Raw genomic sequence first — 17802 nt, forward strand, 5'->3', positions numbered from 1 at the left:
ATGATACATATGAACACAAAAAGAGATTTAATTCGATGTTTAACCACTTAAATTATTATTATTTTCAATTGAATAATTCCTTGTTTTGTGTTGAAAATATTAAACTTTTAAATCCGTTGTAATACGTTTGGGAATATTTTTGTTGAATAAACTTTCCATATCGCTCGTAACAATTGTGTTAAGCTGAAACGATGCGAAGTAAGGGTTCCATATGCTTTCACCATGTATCCAAACAGAGAGAAGTAGGTGTCAAGTTAATAATAGAAGAGAGAATGAAATAAACTCAAATGAATGGCATAAGCCAGACAATCAATTTTCGTATTTATTTCGTTAGCATGGAGCTCGAATGTAATGCTGCAGTAGAAAAAAGGATCACCATAGAGAAATGTTTATTTGCGATACGATTATCATCGTTTTACATTGCTTTCGGGCCTGCCGTTCGTTTTGTTGGATGGAGCGTTGTCGACTGAAATGAAAATATTGGAATTAAATGAAAATGTGGGGGCAACAACTGAAGGAAAATGTTATTTAATAAAAGGTGAATGATTTATGCGAGTGATATCATGCTTAAAAGGCGTTTAAAGTAGAATTATATTTTCTCAGGGTAAATTGTTGTTCATAAAAAGGGTTGAATGTTAAAAGTTAATTTTCGGCAAAGTGCTTATTTTATGTGATGTGGAAATTTTCCGTCGGAAAAAATATTTTATGAATTTTCTTTTGTTTTATTTCTCATAAGTTTTTTTAGAAAATTTAAAACTCAATATTATTATAAATTAAAAAAAAATAAAATAAAAAAAATTAAAAAATTTAAATTCATGCCTTTTATTCTGAATTAAATTTTTATCATTAATTTTTTAAAAATAAACAAAAATTATATGAAAAAAAGATTTTTAAATGATAATTTGGACATGCATGTTAAATATATAGAAAAATAAAAAAAAAATTTTTACTAATTTTTTGACGTTTTAATAAATTAATTTAAATTAAATTAAATTAAATAAATAAATTAATTTTTGTTTTCACTATTTCAAGGTTTTAAGTTAAAATTGAAATAAAATTTCACAAAATAAAAATTTAAGAAAATATTTAAAAATTTTGGTCACGTGACTCAAAAATTTTTTCATCTAAATTTCGATAGAAAATGCGTTTTTAAAGCAAGTTAAGTTCATATTTAATATCATTTTAATTTTTACTGGACATTATTATTGTTTTTCAATCAAAAAGTACCAAAAAATGTCGAAAATTTTCCTTTTTTTCTAATTATTTTTATTTTTCCCCCTGAATTTTTTCGACAAAATCGGAGGGGGGTGACATAAAGTGAAAAAATTAAATTTAATGGCCTTAGCAAATATATTTTATTTTGCCAATTTTACTTTTTTAAAAATATTCGATGATTTTGATATTGATATCTGATGAAAATCAAAAATAGTGAAAAAAAAACATTTTTACTTAAATTTAAATCGTTTTGGTAAAAAAATGTTTTTTCTCTTACATTTCGTTTCATTTTGGGCTTTCATTCAGTTCACCCTTAATTTTCCTTGATAAATTTCTTGCAAATTTCACAAAAAGTCGTTTTTAAATTCATTCACAGCTTAACTGTCATTCAAATCACTTCAAACCGAAACATCATCAAAAAACACACATTTAACAACGTTTTCATGATCTGTCGCAACAAAAGTGTTAACAAAACACATTATGCCTAACCACTAAATTAAACAATAAAAGTATCAAAATATTGTGAATGGCAATAAATTTCAACATATGTCACATTATCTCTCTGTCTACGTCAACAACTTCATTATTATATCATCATCGCAACAGCAAGAGAAACATCCCTTCGTCGTGTTTCACCTTTTCTTTTTCCCTTCGCTATTTATTTGTATTTTTCGTTCAAAAATTTTTCGCTTCTCTACCTCGTTCACTGCTCTGCGCCGAATGAAAAAACAATAAATAACCTGTGTCGTTAGTTTTTCGGCTGAATAACAACAACAACAAACATTGTTTGCGACCGCATAAATGTCACACATCACTGATAACAAGTGTTAACAAAATTTTGCGATCGTTCCCTGTCTGCGATGCGAGAAATGTTGTGCAGACAAGATGAAAGGATTTTATTGCTAATAATCGTGTTCGGAAACTTTATCCACTGCACGAAGAGCTGGTTAAGTGAATCTTGTTAACAGATGCGATTATTGCCAGATTTGTTCCTGCTGCGATGTAAATAAAGTGAAAATTAAGTTATAAAAGGATTCACGCTCATTGTTTGACACCGACGACGACGGAAAATAGTAATGTGGTTGCATGGAACATTAATTTGTGCTTTTTTTTGTCGTGTTGACCGAAAATTAAAAGCAATAAATCTTGGATTGGAAACCGCATGCGCTGAAAATTTCTTCTTTTATCGCCGAAAATCGCCTTTTTGATGGTCGCTTCATTGAAATGGCTGTAATTAAGTAGAAAAAGTCATTAATTTTAATCGTGCGGACGATGACACAATTTTTCTACTACTTATTTTGGGTTGCATGGCGTTCGTGTGAACGATGTTTTCATGAAATTGCTTTCAAGGACATAAATTCGTGATGGAAAATTTTCAAAAAATTACTAAAAAATATTAGAATTTTTTATTTAAAAATTTAATTTTTTTTTCAAGAATTAATTTTTTGGAAACGTAATTTTTCATCGATTAAAAATGATAAATTTGTTTAAAAAAAAATAAAAATTAAAAATTTTGATTAATAATTGAAATTTTATGGCAAAATTTATGATTTTTTTTGAAAAATAATTATTTTTTGTCATTAAATTTTATTAAAATTTCTTTCAAAAAAGTTTTACGTAAAAAGTGACCCAAAAATTGGGATTTGGATGTCATATTTTCATAAAAACTTACTTTTTGTAGCTCAAAAATGATGAAAAGTTGAGATTTTTAGTCAAAAATGGACCAAAAATATCTTAACTAATTTTTTTTCGTAAAATTTAATTAAAAAAAACATTAAAAATTATAAATTTAATGAAATTATGAAAAAATGTTACCAAATTTGAACTAATGTTCAAACTTTTTGTTTCAAAAAAGACAAAAAAAAAAAATCATAAATTAATTTTTTTCATGAAAAGTAATTTTCCGTCGTTCATTTTTCCGTGCAACTCCAGAAACCGACATACTTTTTCACATTAAACGAGCATATCGCTACTTCTGTAACAAACTCCGCCTTCATTAAACGCTATTTTAGCATAAATCGTCACCGATTTTTCCACAACGCATGCACGTCGCCTACACAACAGAGAGAAAACTACATGTCACAGTTCCAGCTACACTTGAAACGGTCACGTTCCACACACTCCGTGCGCCATACGAAAGGCAATGCGAGCCAATCACCACACCGTTGTAACGCAAATCCTATCACGACGCTCGAAGAGGGTTGTATTTCGGCACCGTACGTCGAGCGTCTCTAATAAATTGAATATTTACCGTGTAAAAACCTGAGAAATTTTTGTTTTTTAATTCGATTATAAACATTCCCGTATGTCTCGTACGCCGCTGTTTGTTCATTTTACGGCGCGCAATGCGAGAACGAGACTGTTGATTGTTTGTTGTTTTCCTTTGGGTTTGCAGTTTGTGCGCGTAACGCATTTGAAACAGTTGCGGATACGGTCCTTTTTGATATTTATTAAATATTTACGGTTCTACGGTCTTTTGGAACGGTAGCTGCTGTGCGTGTGCTTCGCGTTTCTCAACTCTTTGCAGAAGCAATTTTTGGCTTTTTTAGTCAATTAAATATTTTCGCCTTGCCAGTCGTGACAGAAACTTGGACAAATATTGATTCAAAGGAAAAATAATATTTTATGCAAATAACGGAAGTTGAAACAAAAATCAATAAAAATTTATACAAGTGAAATTTAATTAAAATAAAAATAAATAAAATAATAATTAACGGTAAGTTTTCATAAATTTACATCCAGCAGTGATAAAGCGTAACTATTACGAGATAAAAATTTTGAAATATTTATTTAAAAGCTAAAAAGTCACGTTAAATAACTAAAACCATAAAATATGAGCACGCGAGTTTCAAAAAAGGCAAATTAATTAATTAAAAAATATTTGTTGAAACGCGGAATGTTCACGACGACGTTAACATGTTCGAAAAATAATTGATGAAAAATATGGAAAGCAATTTATAGTGACACAAACGATACAAAGTATTTTTTTTTTGCTATTTTGTGTAAAGAAAATTTAAAAAATATTTTTTTTTAACATCACGATTTTTTTTATACAAAGACGAGAAATTTAAAAAGTGAAGAGAAATTAATTGCTGTTCTCAAATTTTAGTTTTAAAATTTAATTAAATTGAATTTGAAACTGGTTAAGTTTTAATAAGTGAACAATTTAATAAAAATTATTTTAAATAATATTACAAATACTTAATAAAATTTTATTTTTTAAATAATTTTTTTTATCGATTTTTAATTCATCCTAAAAATTGTCTGAATAACTAAAATTAAGTAAAAATATATATAAAATATCAGATTGACAAACAAAAAAATATAAAAAATTCGTTATTTAAAGTTAGTTCAAATTTTAAAAGAAGATTTTTTGTAAGAATAAAAAATTTTATCGATATATTTAAAAAAAATCTTTTAAAAAGGAAATAAATTGCTTAAAAGTATAAAAATTACCAAGAATTTAATGAAAAATTCTTCAGTAACTGATAAAATACCAAAAATTGTATTGCTTTAGAATATTATTTTTTCAAAAATTAAATCTAAAAATTTTATATTATTTTTATAAATCCTTTTCTATTTTTTTTTAATCAATCTTAACTAAAAAATAAATTAGGGATTTGAACAATATTTTGAGTCAATAAAAACTATTTTTTTTTTAGAAAAAAATTATGATTCGATTAGAGAAAAAAATAAATATATTTTATTTCTAAATAATTAATATTTTTAAATTTAATTTTTTTTTTTAAATTTTTTATAAACTCTGACGTTTTTTGAAAAAAAAAATATATTTAAGTATTTTTTTTTATTTTTTCATTTTTAAAAATCCATGAAAAATAAAAATAAATTCTCTTTAGGTCATTCTCGTGGCATAAATTTCATATTATTAAAAAAAATACAATTAAAATATTACTCCAAACTGCATAATTTAACATAATTAATAACAACACTCACTGATCTTTAGATTATAAATAATTTCACTTACCTCTCTCTCCTTTCCTCACTATAAAACGGCTCAAAATCTGATCAACATTGTAACACGTGTAATTAACATATCAGAGATTACTTCACTCATAATTCACCATTTAACCCGTTTGTGGCATGCATTTATTGCCGCTTTTCATCCAACGATGGAAAAATTCATTCCTAAACGTTTTTAGCATTCAAACCACGAAAAAAGGCCTCGCTAAAAAATTATTTATTACAAGAACTCGGTGTTTAAATGTACTAGATTTTCCTGATTAGATCGTGTCCATTCGCGCAATTTATTCCTTTTAAATACATTTTGACACGCTATTGCAGGCAAACTTGAAGCTCAGTCGAATCCCGTGCTCGACAGCGACGAGAACGAAAAAAAAAACACGTGAGTCTTTAATTAAAGTGTAATAAAAATAAAAATGTTTAGAATTTTTTTTCACCGAGAGACTTGATTAGAATGTATTAAAAAAACACAGGTGAGGGAGGGAAATGGATTTACAATGCAGATTATTTTTTTTTATTTTATGACGAGTGGGTGTGAATATTTTTTTAATGCGATTATGAAAAATTACATGAATAAATCGTGTTCAGTGATGACAATCAGTGTTTAAATGATAAAAGAAAAAAAAATGAGAAGAGGATTGATTGAAAAATTAATGAACGTAATAAAAATTATCTTTTTATGTTGCATTTTGCTCCCAAAAGTAAACAATGTTAAACGGTAATAAAACAGAATTTTAATGTTTTTTCAACAACTCTTTAAACGTGTCATTAAATGCTCGTAAAATCGACATAAAATTAATTGAGTGAACAAGTTGCTTCTTCCACGCTGACTTTTTTTTTAATTTTTTTTGATTGACCACACACCCGAAAAAAAATAAAAAAAAAATTAAAATTAAAGGATTTTTTTTGGTTTCGGCGAAATGACGATGAAAAGCATGCGTGAGTCAATAACCCAGCAATTAAATCCAAAAAACTTGTCGAAAAAATGTTAATTCCCGTCATAAAAATGCAATCAAAAAAAGTCCTTTTAAACACATATTCTTAAGTTGTAACGGAAAAAAGCTGTTGAAATGCCCCAGAAAAATTTCTACTTAATTGCATAGTCAATACCGCCAGATTACCATAAAAAAAAACAAAAAATCAAAAGTCAAAAGCGTGCGAGTCGAAAAATCCGTGTTCCTCATAAATAATTTTCTCATTTTCTCAGTGAACTATGACGACCGTTGCCGAAAAGCAAAGCCAGAAACACGAAAAAAAACATCACGACAACGCTGCTTAATGAGTGAATGAAAAGGCGTTAATTAATAAAATTATCATATTTTCACAGTATAAATCCTTTTTACCTCCAAAAAATACAACATAAGCCCTAATAATCACATTTATGAAATAATAATGCCTAACAAACATAATCATCATGTGATTTAAAATAAAAAAAAAAACGAAAAATTTCGGTTGTGACCAGAAATGGAAAGGATAATAATAATTGTGTAGTTTTAATGTCCGCGCCGCGATAACAACCACTTATGAAAAAAAAAATATTTTTATTTCTCGCTTAGTTCTAAAACATCAACTTGCTATGTTATGACATTATTAAAGGTCAAAACAAAACAAAAAATACAACAAGCGGAGAAAGATGATGAATTATTCATGAGTTATAATCGTTTTTAATGAAGTGGCCACCCGAGTGATTAATAAGGTGATCATAGAACAATTGTTTTGATGTTTGTTTAGGCAAGCCATGTGTTTGTTTGTGCGCGGTTAAAAAGGAAATAAAGGTACACGCGGATTTATTATCTTTAATCGATCAACATTAGTGAGCCCAAGAGAAAAGTGTGTGTGAGTTGGAAATGATTGAAAAGTGTTAATGAGTGAGTAAACGCTTGTTTTTTGCTGTGAATTGTGATTTAATCGAAGGAAATGTTTGAAAAGTGTCAAAAATTAAAGGAAAAAGTCAAGTTTAATATTTGTCTTAGAATTGAGGAATTGATGTCTTAATTTAGGAGAGTTTATTTAAAATTTTATAGAAAATTATTTTAAAATTTTTAATAAATGAATTAAATTTTTTAAATAGGATTTTAAATTTTTTAAAGATAGGAACTTGAATATAAACTTTAAACAGAGGTGGAAAAAGTTTATTTTTCCCGGGAACCAAACTCATTTCCCAAATTTATATTTAACCCAAGATAATGAAAAAAATCCTAAATTAAGTCAATTTCATACATTTTTTAATTAATTCTACGAATTTTAATTTCTAAATTATAAAATTTCTCTTCGGGAACGAGGCTCCCAAAATTTCCAAATTTTTTAATAGGGCAAAAATCGTCTTATTTCTATGGAAACTTTAAAAGGACCTTTACAATTTTTTTTTTTCAAAACAAAATCTTTTAAAAAATTTTAAAAAATAATTTAGGTCACGTGACTTCCCACACTTTTCTAGGACTTTGACTTATTATGTTAGATTTTATTATTATTATTTTTTTATTAAAAATTTTATAAGATTTCTGTTCTGTAAACTTAAAATTTGTCATTATTTTCTAAAATAATTTGTTAAATTTTCAAATATAATATAATAATTTATTTATTTTAATTTATTTAAAATAAAAATAATTTATTAATAAAAAATTAATTAATTAAATTAACTTAATATTAATTAAAAATTAATTTAATAAAACAAATGGGTAAAAATGTTTAATTTTGCAGAAAACTTGAGATCAAAATATTAATAAAAAAAAATATAGGTTTTCAGCAACAGATAATTCAAAAAATTGTTCGAAAATAATTTTGTATAAATAAATTAACTAAAGTAAAGTGAAAAACGAATTTAAATTGCATTTGAAATTAAATTTTAAAAATATGTATTTAAATATTAAAATAAAATAAAAAAAATATATTAAATTTTACAAAAAAAAACAGTACGTTACTATTAATTAAAATAATTAAAAATTTTTTCAATAAAATTTTGTTAATGAAATTTTTTTTAAAAATATTTAAAAAAATTAATTAATTAATTGCTCATAAACCATAAAATTTACAAAAAAAAATATACATTTTTAATATCTACCTATCTAAATAAAATTTTTTAACTTTTTAAAATTCAAATTTAAAAGCTTGTTGAACAGTTTATGCCAAGCATTGACTCATTTTGACAAAAAAATTATATATTAATTTTTTCTTTATTCCAGAAGGACAATTTTCATCTAAAAAGTAGTTTTTGAACCGTTAAAAACATTGATCTCAACATGCCTCATACAGGTAAGAACTGAAATAAAATTATATTTTGACTCAATATTTTTTTTAAAACAAGAAGCGAGACGATAAACGTCGCTAAAGTTTGGCAGGACAAACCTAATATTACAACCCGCTTCGAAAAACCAAAAATAAAAACTATTCAAAAAAAACTAAAAAAGTGACGAAGACGACGTCCTCGGCAAAGTCCTCCCTAACATATAATCATCATTATAGCTAAGCTGGCTAACCAGGAATTATTATGCATTTTATTACGTACAACGAAAAATTTTGCATGCATGATGGTTGCAAATCATACACATTAGAAAAATGTTTCTTCAAGTAAAATATTTTTTTTTTCGGGTTGCTCATTATTATTATTTAGACTTGAATTTTTTTTCTTAGGTTTGATTCAGGAACGTTTAGAAAAACTCTTCTTGGCCTAATTTTCTGGCATTACTCTCTGTTAAACCACAAATTATGGATCGCGACTACTCGCATGTGTAGTTGCAGGGCAAAAATTGTATGGTTTTTTATTCATTATTTTTGTACGCTTTTATGCCAAAAAGTTGTTCATTATTATTATTTATATTAAAAGTCCGCTGTGGAATGGCCTTGAGGGTGTTCCTTTTTTATTTCACGGAGCATCGCAATTAATTGTATCTCTTTCTCGCTGCGTTTTAGTACAATTTTGCACCAAAATAGAGTTTTAAGGGGCATAAAATTGCTCGACTTAGAGAATTTCGTTGCTGCAATAATTAATGTGAATGACCCGAATCACCTGAAGGATTTTTTTTGTCCTCATTATTATTTTTAAATTTTAGAAAAGTACAAGATTTTTTGATTTGAAGAATTCGGGATTGCGTGTTTCTATGTTTGAGTTGCTTTTAATTTGTTGATGTTTCAAAAAAAAAAAAAAAAAAAAATATATTTATGATTAGTGGTCGAGTGCAGGTGATTGCATTGATGCATCAAAAATTGACGGAACGAACCAAAGGCATCAGCCAACGAACTAAATTTTTCGAGCGGTGCATGTAAAAACTTGCGCAGTGAGCTTTAATGAGCATTTAGTAGTATTAGCATTCGTCGTGCTCCGGGCAACCTTTATGATTGCTTGCAATGCAAAAATTAGTGGATTTGTAACACATTTTTTACATTTTACACACAAATACTTCAAACGCGAATGATTTTTCGACAATTTAAGTGCCGAAAAAGATCGAGGTAGCAATACCAACAAGAATTAAACTCATTATTTTGCGCCAAGAGGCGAATAAAGTCTTCTAAGTCAACATGCAATTACTTTGTCTTGCAGGCAGGCAGGCAGCCAGCATCATCATCATCGTCAGTTTACCTCATTTTTTCTGCCTATTATTCTCATTTATAAACAAATGAATTGTTTTGTGGCCCGAAAATTGATGATAGGGTAATGCAAAAATTAGAAAATTAAAACATTTTTAATGGTAAATTGGATGGAGCTGCAACGTTTGCAAGTAAAATTGGAGTAAAATTTTGTCTAAAGAGCAAAAAATGCATTAACGTGTCCTTTTACGCCCCCTTTAGGAGAGGTTGGTTGCACCTTTTTGTCCTTTAATACTTTTATTGCAGTCGCAAGCGTGCCTTTACAATACAAAGTAATTATTTACTTTTATCATTGATGATAAATCTTGGTTTTTTTGTGTTGTTTTTTTTTCACGTAATTCTTTTAAGACAAAATGTAGACATAAAAAAAATTGTACGTTAAATACTGTTATGAGGGTCAGAGCAAAAGGAGGTAATAAAGCGCATCAAAAACAATATCAAATCATCATTTCTTTGGCACTAATGTCCTTTAATTTTGCTGTAATTTGGCAGGTGCTTTGTGTTTTTTCTTCGCTCTCTCATTTTTTTTTTGTCTAAATAGACACGTGATGGAATCACCGGAATCACACAACTCAAATTTCTTACGGGGATGATGTGACCTTAATTGCACCTACTTAGACGCAGCTTTGTCGTTCTAGATACTTGCGTACAAAGGTGATAAAAATATATCTTTTGCCGTTAATGCTCGAGTGCAGCTCGGAAGACATAAATATAAATCGTGCCGCAAAAGTGCAGAAGTGCGACGGCACACGTCTTCCCATTGTCTTTCGGTATTTATCAAATAAATGCTCACGAAAAAAGATGTGAAAAGAAAGACCAAAGAGAGATATGTTACTACTGCTTGCGAGGCATGTCGTTGATTAGATATCTCATAAATTTTTGTGTGTGTTTTTTTTTTTTTTCGGAAGAGATGACCTTTTTTTTGTTAATTTTATTAATTGGGATGATTTTACGGATAGTTATTGCTTCGTTAATGTCTTCTTGTTGGTTGATGCGAGGCACCTGATTTGTGAAGTCGATCTCCGATGATTGTGAAAAATTTATGAGTTTCGTTTTTAAGACAAAAAAAAGGAGATTTAAAGTTTCAATGAAAGACAATAAAAAACGATTTGTTCCAAGCGATGTTGGCTTGCAATAGTTATTTTAGCACGGTATGAAGTAAATTAACAACCGGCAGAAAAAAAGTTGACACAGCACAACAAAAATGTTGCACATAAATACTTGAATTGATTTATATTTTTGCAATATGTAGGGCCTTTGTGCACCGTATTTTGATGTAATAGGAGCAGAAAAGAAGGTGTTGTATGAAATAATTAGGGAGGGTCAAATTTTTCTTAATTTTTTTTTTTTGATCAACGGCGCTCCAAATGAAACTCAATAGTTTTGTCCAGTGCCCCATTTTAAAATCCAAAAACGAGTGGGACAAAAAAAAATTAAAAATTTCATCAAAAATTACCGTTTTTTGAGCAAATTATTATCCATTTTCAAAATTTTTGCAAATTTATTTAAATGTTAAAAAATTTTTCAACTATTTTTTTATTTATAAATATTTTTTTAACGTCGCAATAGTTTTTTAAATTTCTCAAAGCGCCAATAACAAAATTATTGATCAATTTTAACAAAAAAATTGATTAATGGCGAATTAATGGTCAAAAATTTGGCATTTTGTATGAAAAAAAGTATTTAAAATTAGTATCCCCCACCCCATTTTTATAAAATAAAATTGGATAAAACTATTGCGTTTGCAGAAGCCATGTTGAACGAAATTCCGGAATTTTCAAAAAGTTTTTTAAAATATTTTCAATTTTAATTTTAATTTCACGTATTTTGAAGCCAATTTTGAAGTTGAAAAAAATTTTTATGAAAATGAAAATAGAGCATTTTAAATAAATTTTATTTTCATTCATTTGGTGACGACATTTCGTGATCAAAAATGTTATTTAAAGCAAAGAAAAATTTTCACGGCAAACGCTCTGTACAGCGCCAATAAATTTTCGTTTGACTACGGTTCGCAAAGCAGCGATAGTATCTATAACTAGCAAATTCAAGTATCTGTCCCCCACGATTTGAAATAAAAATTCTTGCGTTTCAAGTGTTGAACGAGAATGTTCCATTTAGAAGTTTTAATCTTTTTTCGTGTGATGGTAGCGTGAAAATCATTTCTCCAGCCAAGGATTAAGCGTGATCTTACAAGCCAAACAGCAAGTCGGGCTCTTTGTCTTCTCAAAAGCGTCGAGTCGTTGATCGTGTTCCTTCTTTCAAGTGTATCCATATTTAGAAGTTTTAATCTATTTTCGTGTGATGGTAGCGTGAAAGTATCATTTCTCCAGCCAAGGTTTCTTAGAGCAAACAGCAGAAATTGTTTCTGTATTTTTTCAATATTTGTTTTAATTATGGTTGAAATCCAAAGATTTTTGTTTTAAACATTTAAAACTTAAAATTTTTATCAGTACCTGAAAAATATTAAAAATAAAAATTTTATTTAAAAAGACTCCATTTTGCTTTTCAAGCATTCTTTTAAATTTATATTTACTTACCTATTTTTTTTATGGACAACCGTTAATAAAACTCACCTAGTTATGAAAATTCGTTCCCACCCTAACCGTTATTATAGGTGTGATTTTGACGTATATTTTTCTCTTATAATTTATGGATAATTTTTTACACGGTTTTACTTTATTAATGCTCTTTTGTCTCTCATTCCAATTGATTTTTTTTCTCACAACATTTATTGCACAAAACGCGAAGGAGAACAAGAGCTACTGTTTTGTTGTCGTTTTTTTGTTGCATCGCGCTTCAAAAACAGCTTCAATAATGCACATATAAGAAACAGCAGCAACAACAACAACAACATTATCAGAACTAAAGATGCATCAAAAGGAAAAATTTATTTATTTCACATCGAATCTCTTTGAATTTATTTCATAATTTTTTGTCGCTTTGCAGTAGCTGCTGCAACTTGCTTCTCGGGCGATGACGACGATAATAATAATAAAAGGTGTGAACATTGCATTGATTGCATTATTCATTACGTTCCTTTGCACTTATTTTCGCTCGTATATACGACAGACAGACGAAAAACAAGTAATTGCTAATAATAATATAAATAAAAAAAAAATCGCTGTTAAAAACTGCAAGCGTGCAATCGTGATAGCTGCACTACATTTAAAACATGAAAGAAGAGATGTTGATAATCATATGAGATGTGTGACTTTTTTTCTGCTGCCACACAAAACGTATCTCGTGTACGGAAGGGAGATGAGAGTAAATTGATGACGATAATGATAAATTTTTATAATGATAAAAGACGGGACGAAAGAAATGCGAAAAAGAACGAAATGTGTGTGAGAGATGCGAGGCGATGATGAAAAAAATGGAACAAATTAGAATGAGCCGTTTATGGTTTGGTGCAGCAATGTTGCCTGGTGCACACAAAGTGTTTGTGTGGGGTAAAAAATTATCAAGACGTTTACTGAATTTGTAATTTTTTCGCACATTTTTAGTATTTTGCAGCAAATACGTCGCATTTGGAAAAAGGAAATCTGGTTAGAATCAACTTTTACGCCCAACAAGGACTTGCTGTGATTTTCTTCCCATGAACTTTTTTATTGTCATTAATGAAAGAATATTTACCATAAACGGGATTCCCTTCGATGACATCAAGAAGCCGTCGGATATGAATTTTCGGTTCTCACCTCGTTTTTTGGTTAAAGTCCAATTAATGAAACATTTAAAATTTCAACAACAAAAGAAAAGAGACGATCGCCAGTAATTGAGCTCAATCAGACATGTAAAGATTTTTTGTGCCGTTACAAGGCAATTGATTGCCAAGCATTCAATCATCATCGTTGTCTTCGTCGCGCAGCAATTTCTTAGCTCTTTTTGTTGCTCTGTGTGATGTAATTCGCCTTTTTAATGATAAAACAGCCATTTTTATCATTTTAAAACGCTTTTGCATGAAATTCCTGGGATTATTGCAGCGTGTAACAGTCGAGGCGAACTTGCTACACATGTATCGATATGTCATCAATCCGCAAATACCGTATAAACACCATTTAAAAAATGTGGAATCTTTGCAGTCTCTGCTGCAAATAAAATAAAATTTTGTGTTACGTGTTGTTATTTCGCGATATTATTGCATTATCTGGCTAAATGAGACAATGATGAGCTGCAAATTGAATAATTATAAAAGGGCATGTTGATTGTTTCTCTCTTCATTTACCACTTTTCTCCTTTTTTTTCTCTTCACAGGCCAAGCTGGAGTCAATCAACTTGGAGGAGTCTTCGTCAACGGGAGACCATTGCCGGATTGCGTGCGTCGTCGCATCGTTGAGCTGGCTCTCATGGGTGTTCGACCCTGTGACATTTCGCGACAATTACTCGTGTCGCATGGATGCGTTTCGAAGATCCTCACACGATTCTACGAAACTGGATCAATACGACCCGGATCGATTGGCGGCAGCAAAACGAAGGTAGGCACGATTGTACAAATTCAATTACAGATCAAACAGGTTGATAAAGTTCTGTCACCTTTTTTTTCGTCCCTCGAAGTAATAAATAAAAAATGACCGACGATTATGGGACAAAAAAGGACATGACAATTATCTAAAACAAGTTCAACGTGTACGCGATACGGACATTTGTGGCACGATATGATAAAAAAAATGATGACGACTCGATAGTTTTGTCGAACATCGAGTGTTTAATAGAGAATTAATAGGAAAAAACTTTTAAATGTCAAAGAAATATTTTTTTTAGAAATATTTTTGCCTAAAAAAATATTTTTTAAGATAAAAATTTTTTTAAAAATTTCTTTAACCGTTCCCGATGACCTGTGATATTGTTGATGAGTTCAGGTTGCACTCTATAATTAAATTGACAAATATTCGTGCTTCTGCCATAAATATGAAACACAATTATTTTATAGACATTACGGGCAGGATATGCTTATCTTCGGCTTGGATCAAAACGGAAAATTCATTAAAACTGGACTCATCGCATTTTTTGTGTCTATGAAATGTTAGAAAACGAAGAAATTGTTGTTGTAAATTTGTGAAAGCGTAGCGTGTCAGGATAAACAGGTTGAGGCAATTAATAACTATGAGTGATAGTTATGGTTTGGAGTGGAAGGTCGATTGTGTCATTCGTTTGTCCCTTTTAAATTGTTTCGGAAAAAAATTAAATAAAAAAAAAAATAAAAAAAAAAATTGAAAAAAAAAAATTTTTTTTTTGAAGCAAGTGCAATCTCAAGAATTTTTGAGAAAAAATTTCAATAAATTTTTTTTATTTTATTTTTTTCTAATATTTTAACGTTTTAGATGTTTATTTTATTTTAGTTTAAATAGGCAATTTTCACAAAAAATCATTTTGTTGAAAATTTTTAAATTTAAAAAAAGTTGTTGGAAAATTATTAAAATTTTTTTCTTGTAATTTTTTTTTGTCCAAAAGTTGATTAAAAGATTTAAAATGTCTTTTTAAAAGAATAAATTGAACTTTAAAAATCACTTGATTATTTTAAAATTTCAAAAAAAAAAATTTTTCAAAATGAAAATAGTAATTTTTTTTGAAACATTAAAAAAATTATTTTGAATTTGAAAAACTTATCAAAAAATTATAAAAGTTGACCATTTTAAAAAAATTTTTTTTGAATTTCAATAAAATTTTTTTTTAAAAATTTATCGTTTTTTTCTAAAAATTTAAAAAAAAAAAAAAATTTTTATTTAAATTTCTTTCAAAGAAAAAATATCAAAAAACTTTCTAATTCCTGCTCTGATTTTTTTGTTTGTAAAAAAAGGGGACAAAGAATTTTATTTGCCCAAATTCAAAATTTAAAAAAAAATTAAATTTTTACCTTTCCCAAATAAATTTTCTAATTTTTCTTTTATTTTTTCTTTTTTCAGCAAGTGGCAACTCCAACAGTCGTCAAGAAAATCCTCCGTTTCAAGCAGGAAAATCCGGGAATGTTTGCATGGGAAATCCGCGATCAACTAATTTCCCAACGTATTTGCGATCCCAACACAATTCCCTCCGTCAGCTCAGTCAATCGTATCTTGCGCAACGGCGGCTTGTGGACAGATGATATCACTTCGAGCAATCTCAATAATGGTAAGTGCCAATTTATGAAAATTTAGTTATAAAAATTCTGCGATAATCATCATGTGTTCATCGTCTGAAGAAATAATTACCGGGAAGAAGGAAGAAGAGTAAATAAAGAAATATGAAATTATTACTCCTTTGAACATTTCAATTACACATTCAATTACCTGCCGTTTGAAGGAAAAATGCCCTCATTGCTAACTACAGAAGTGCGATGAGTCTTTTCGCCCCAAAAATGAACGTGCCATTAATTATCGGTGTCAAAAGCAGTAATTTTGGTCATTTCGGCAAGCACCTTTTTTCACAAAGAACGGAGATCATGTAATGATTAATCAAAGTGCAATAACAATTTACTTTGCGCCTCTTACATGTTAAATTGAACACCAGCAGATTTCATGTAAAATTCATGTTTTCTTGTCTTCCTTCGTTTTTTTGCTTCGTTGTAATTGCTATATTTGGCTGCAAAAATATGATAAATGCAGACATGCCGCGAACTGCTGTCGATTTACATAGCGATAACAGCCAAATTATTGTTTAATCTTGTTAGTTGATTTGATGATCGTCGACGGAGTTTCGCTACTGGTGGTCACCTGTCAGTCGAAAATGATGGGAATGCACTTAAAGTTTGTTTTAGAAATCGAATTTTAAGTATTTTTGACAGATAGACCATTTCGCGTGCCTGCTTTTGACCAGATGCGTTGCCCAGATTCGTTACATGTTAATTATTTTTGTTTTTTTTTTCTCTTTTTTTTTAGGTCATGCTAAACCACCATATCCGTCAAACACAAGTTCCGTAACAATTCCAACGTCAAATCCTCCACACACGTCTCAAACTTCCTTTTCGCCACATTCGTCGAATCAATCGCCGCCATCATCGCGACTTCCAAACGCTTTTTCGATGCCGCCCGGAATGTACGGAACACAACGCGCAGGTCCCTCAACTGCTCCAATGGTAACTGCCGCCGCTCGTAAGGAGCCTCCCGCAGCTCGAGGTGACCCCAAAACCATGCTTTCATCCCCAATCGACTTTCACAACTTGCCGAAACACTGGATTTGGAACACCACAAGTTTGCTGTATGCCTCGTACGCTTCCTCCAGCGAGCAACTTCATCGTTCGGGCAATCAGGAGTTGCTCTATAACGCAATTCCCGGCAGTGCTTTTACGAGTTTGCGTGCGCCGCATGCAACGTTGCCCGAAAGTTATCGAAATGCGGTGATCGGAAGTCCCGTAATGGCTGCGGCGGGACGAGAAAGTGTCGATTTGGTGACAAATAGCGATGATTCACAAACGGAAAATTACGATGTGAAGGTAAAAATTTTACAAAAATCTATTAAAATTTTTTTTTTTAATATAAAATTCAATTTTAGGTCGAAATTGACGACGACACAAAGAAACTCAATAATAACAACAACAACAACTGCAGCAAGAAACGCAATCCGTACTCCATTGAAGAAATCCTCAAGAAACCCGGAAAACGCATAAGATTGAATGTTGAGGTCACCACAACGCCCAAAACGCAAGTTGCAGAAACAGTTTTTCACAGAAATTCTCAAAATAGTGACACGGAAGATAGTATCGATGTTGAAGACGAACAGAAAATCGAAGTTTGTGATTAAATTTTCGGCAAAAATTTCATCATTTTGAAAGATCTCCTTGTTGAAATTGTACTAATTTACTCGTACTGCGATTAATTTTAAGTAAAAACAATTTTCTGTAAATTATTTATTCATTTTGAAAATTGTTTGATCATTCAAGCGATTTATATTGTAAGCGTTGACGATGATGTCATGACTTAGTTGTAAGAAATTGTTGATAATTATTTAATATTAAATAAAAAATTGTGTAGTCAATGTTGAGATTCTGTAAATTTTTATTTTTTTGGGCCGCTCCAAACGAAAAACAAAAATAAAGTCATTTTAAAAGTC

The 17802-nt window shown here is 29.5% G+C and overlaps 1 protein-coding gene across 1 annotated transcript; it reads left to right on the plus strand.

Annotated features, from left to right (window-relative positions):
- The first annotated feature begins 8435 nt into the window (after positions 1–8435).
- Positions 8436–17493, plus strand: LOC134828626 (paired box pox-neuro protein). Its single transcript, XM_063841609.1, has 5 exons — positions 8436–8448; positions 14032–14252; positions 15681–15885; positions 16632–17185; positions 17245–17493. The coding sequence occupies exons 1-5, from the start codon at positions 8436–8438 to the stop codon at positions 17491–17493; spliced, it is 1242 nt and encodes a 413-aa protein (XP_063697679.1).
- Positions 17494–17802: the final 309 nt, after the last annotated feature.

Source organism: Culicoides brevitarsis, chromosome 2, assembly GCF_036172545.1.
Source record: "Culicoides brevitarsis isolate CSIRO-B50_1 chromosome 2, AGI_CSIRO_Cbre_v1, whole genome shotgun sequence".
Lineage (NCBI taxonomy): Eukaryota > Metazoa > Arthropoda > Insecta > Diptera > Ceratopogonidae > Culicoides > Culicoides brevitarsis.

What these genes read in the sequence shown, in the direction of transcription:
- LOC134828626 (XM_063841609.1), top strand. An exon ending in TTGGCGGCAGCAAAACGAAG is followed by an intron (nt 14,253 to 15,680) that starts GTAGGCACGATT and finishes TTCTTTTTTCAG; the next exon opens with CAAGTGGCAACTCCAACAGT. An exon ending in TTCGAGCAATCTCAATAATG is followed by an intron (nt 15,886 to 16,631) that starts GTAAGTGCCAAT and finishes CTTTTTTTTTAG; the next exon opens with GTCATGCTAAACCACCATAT.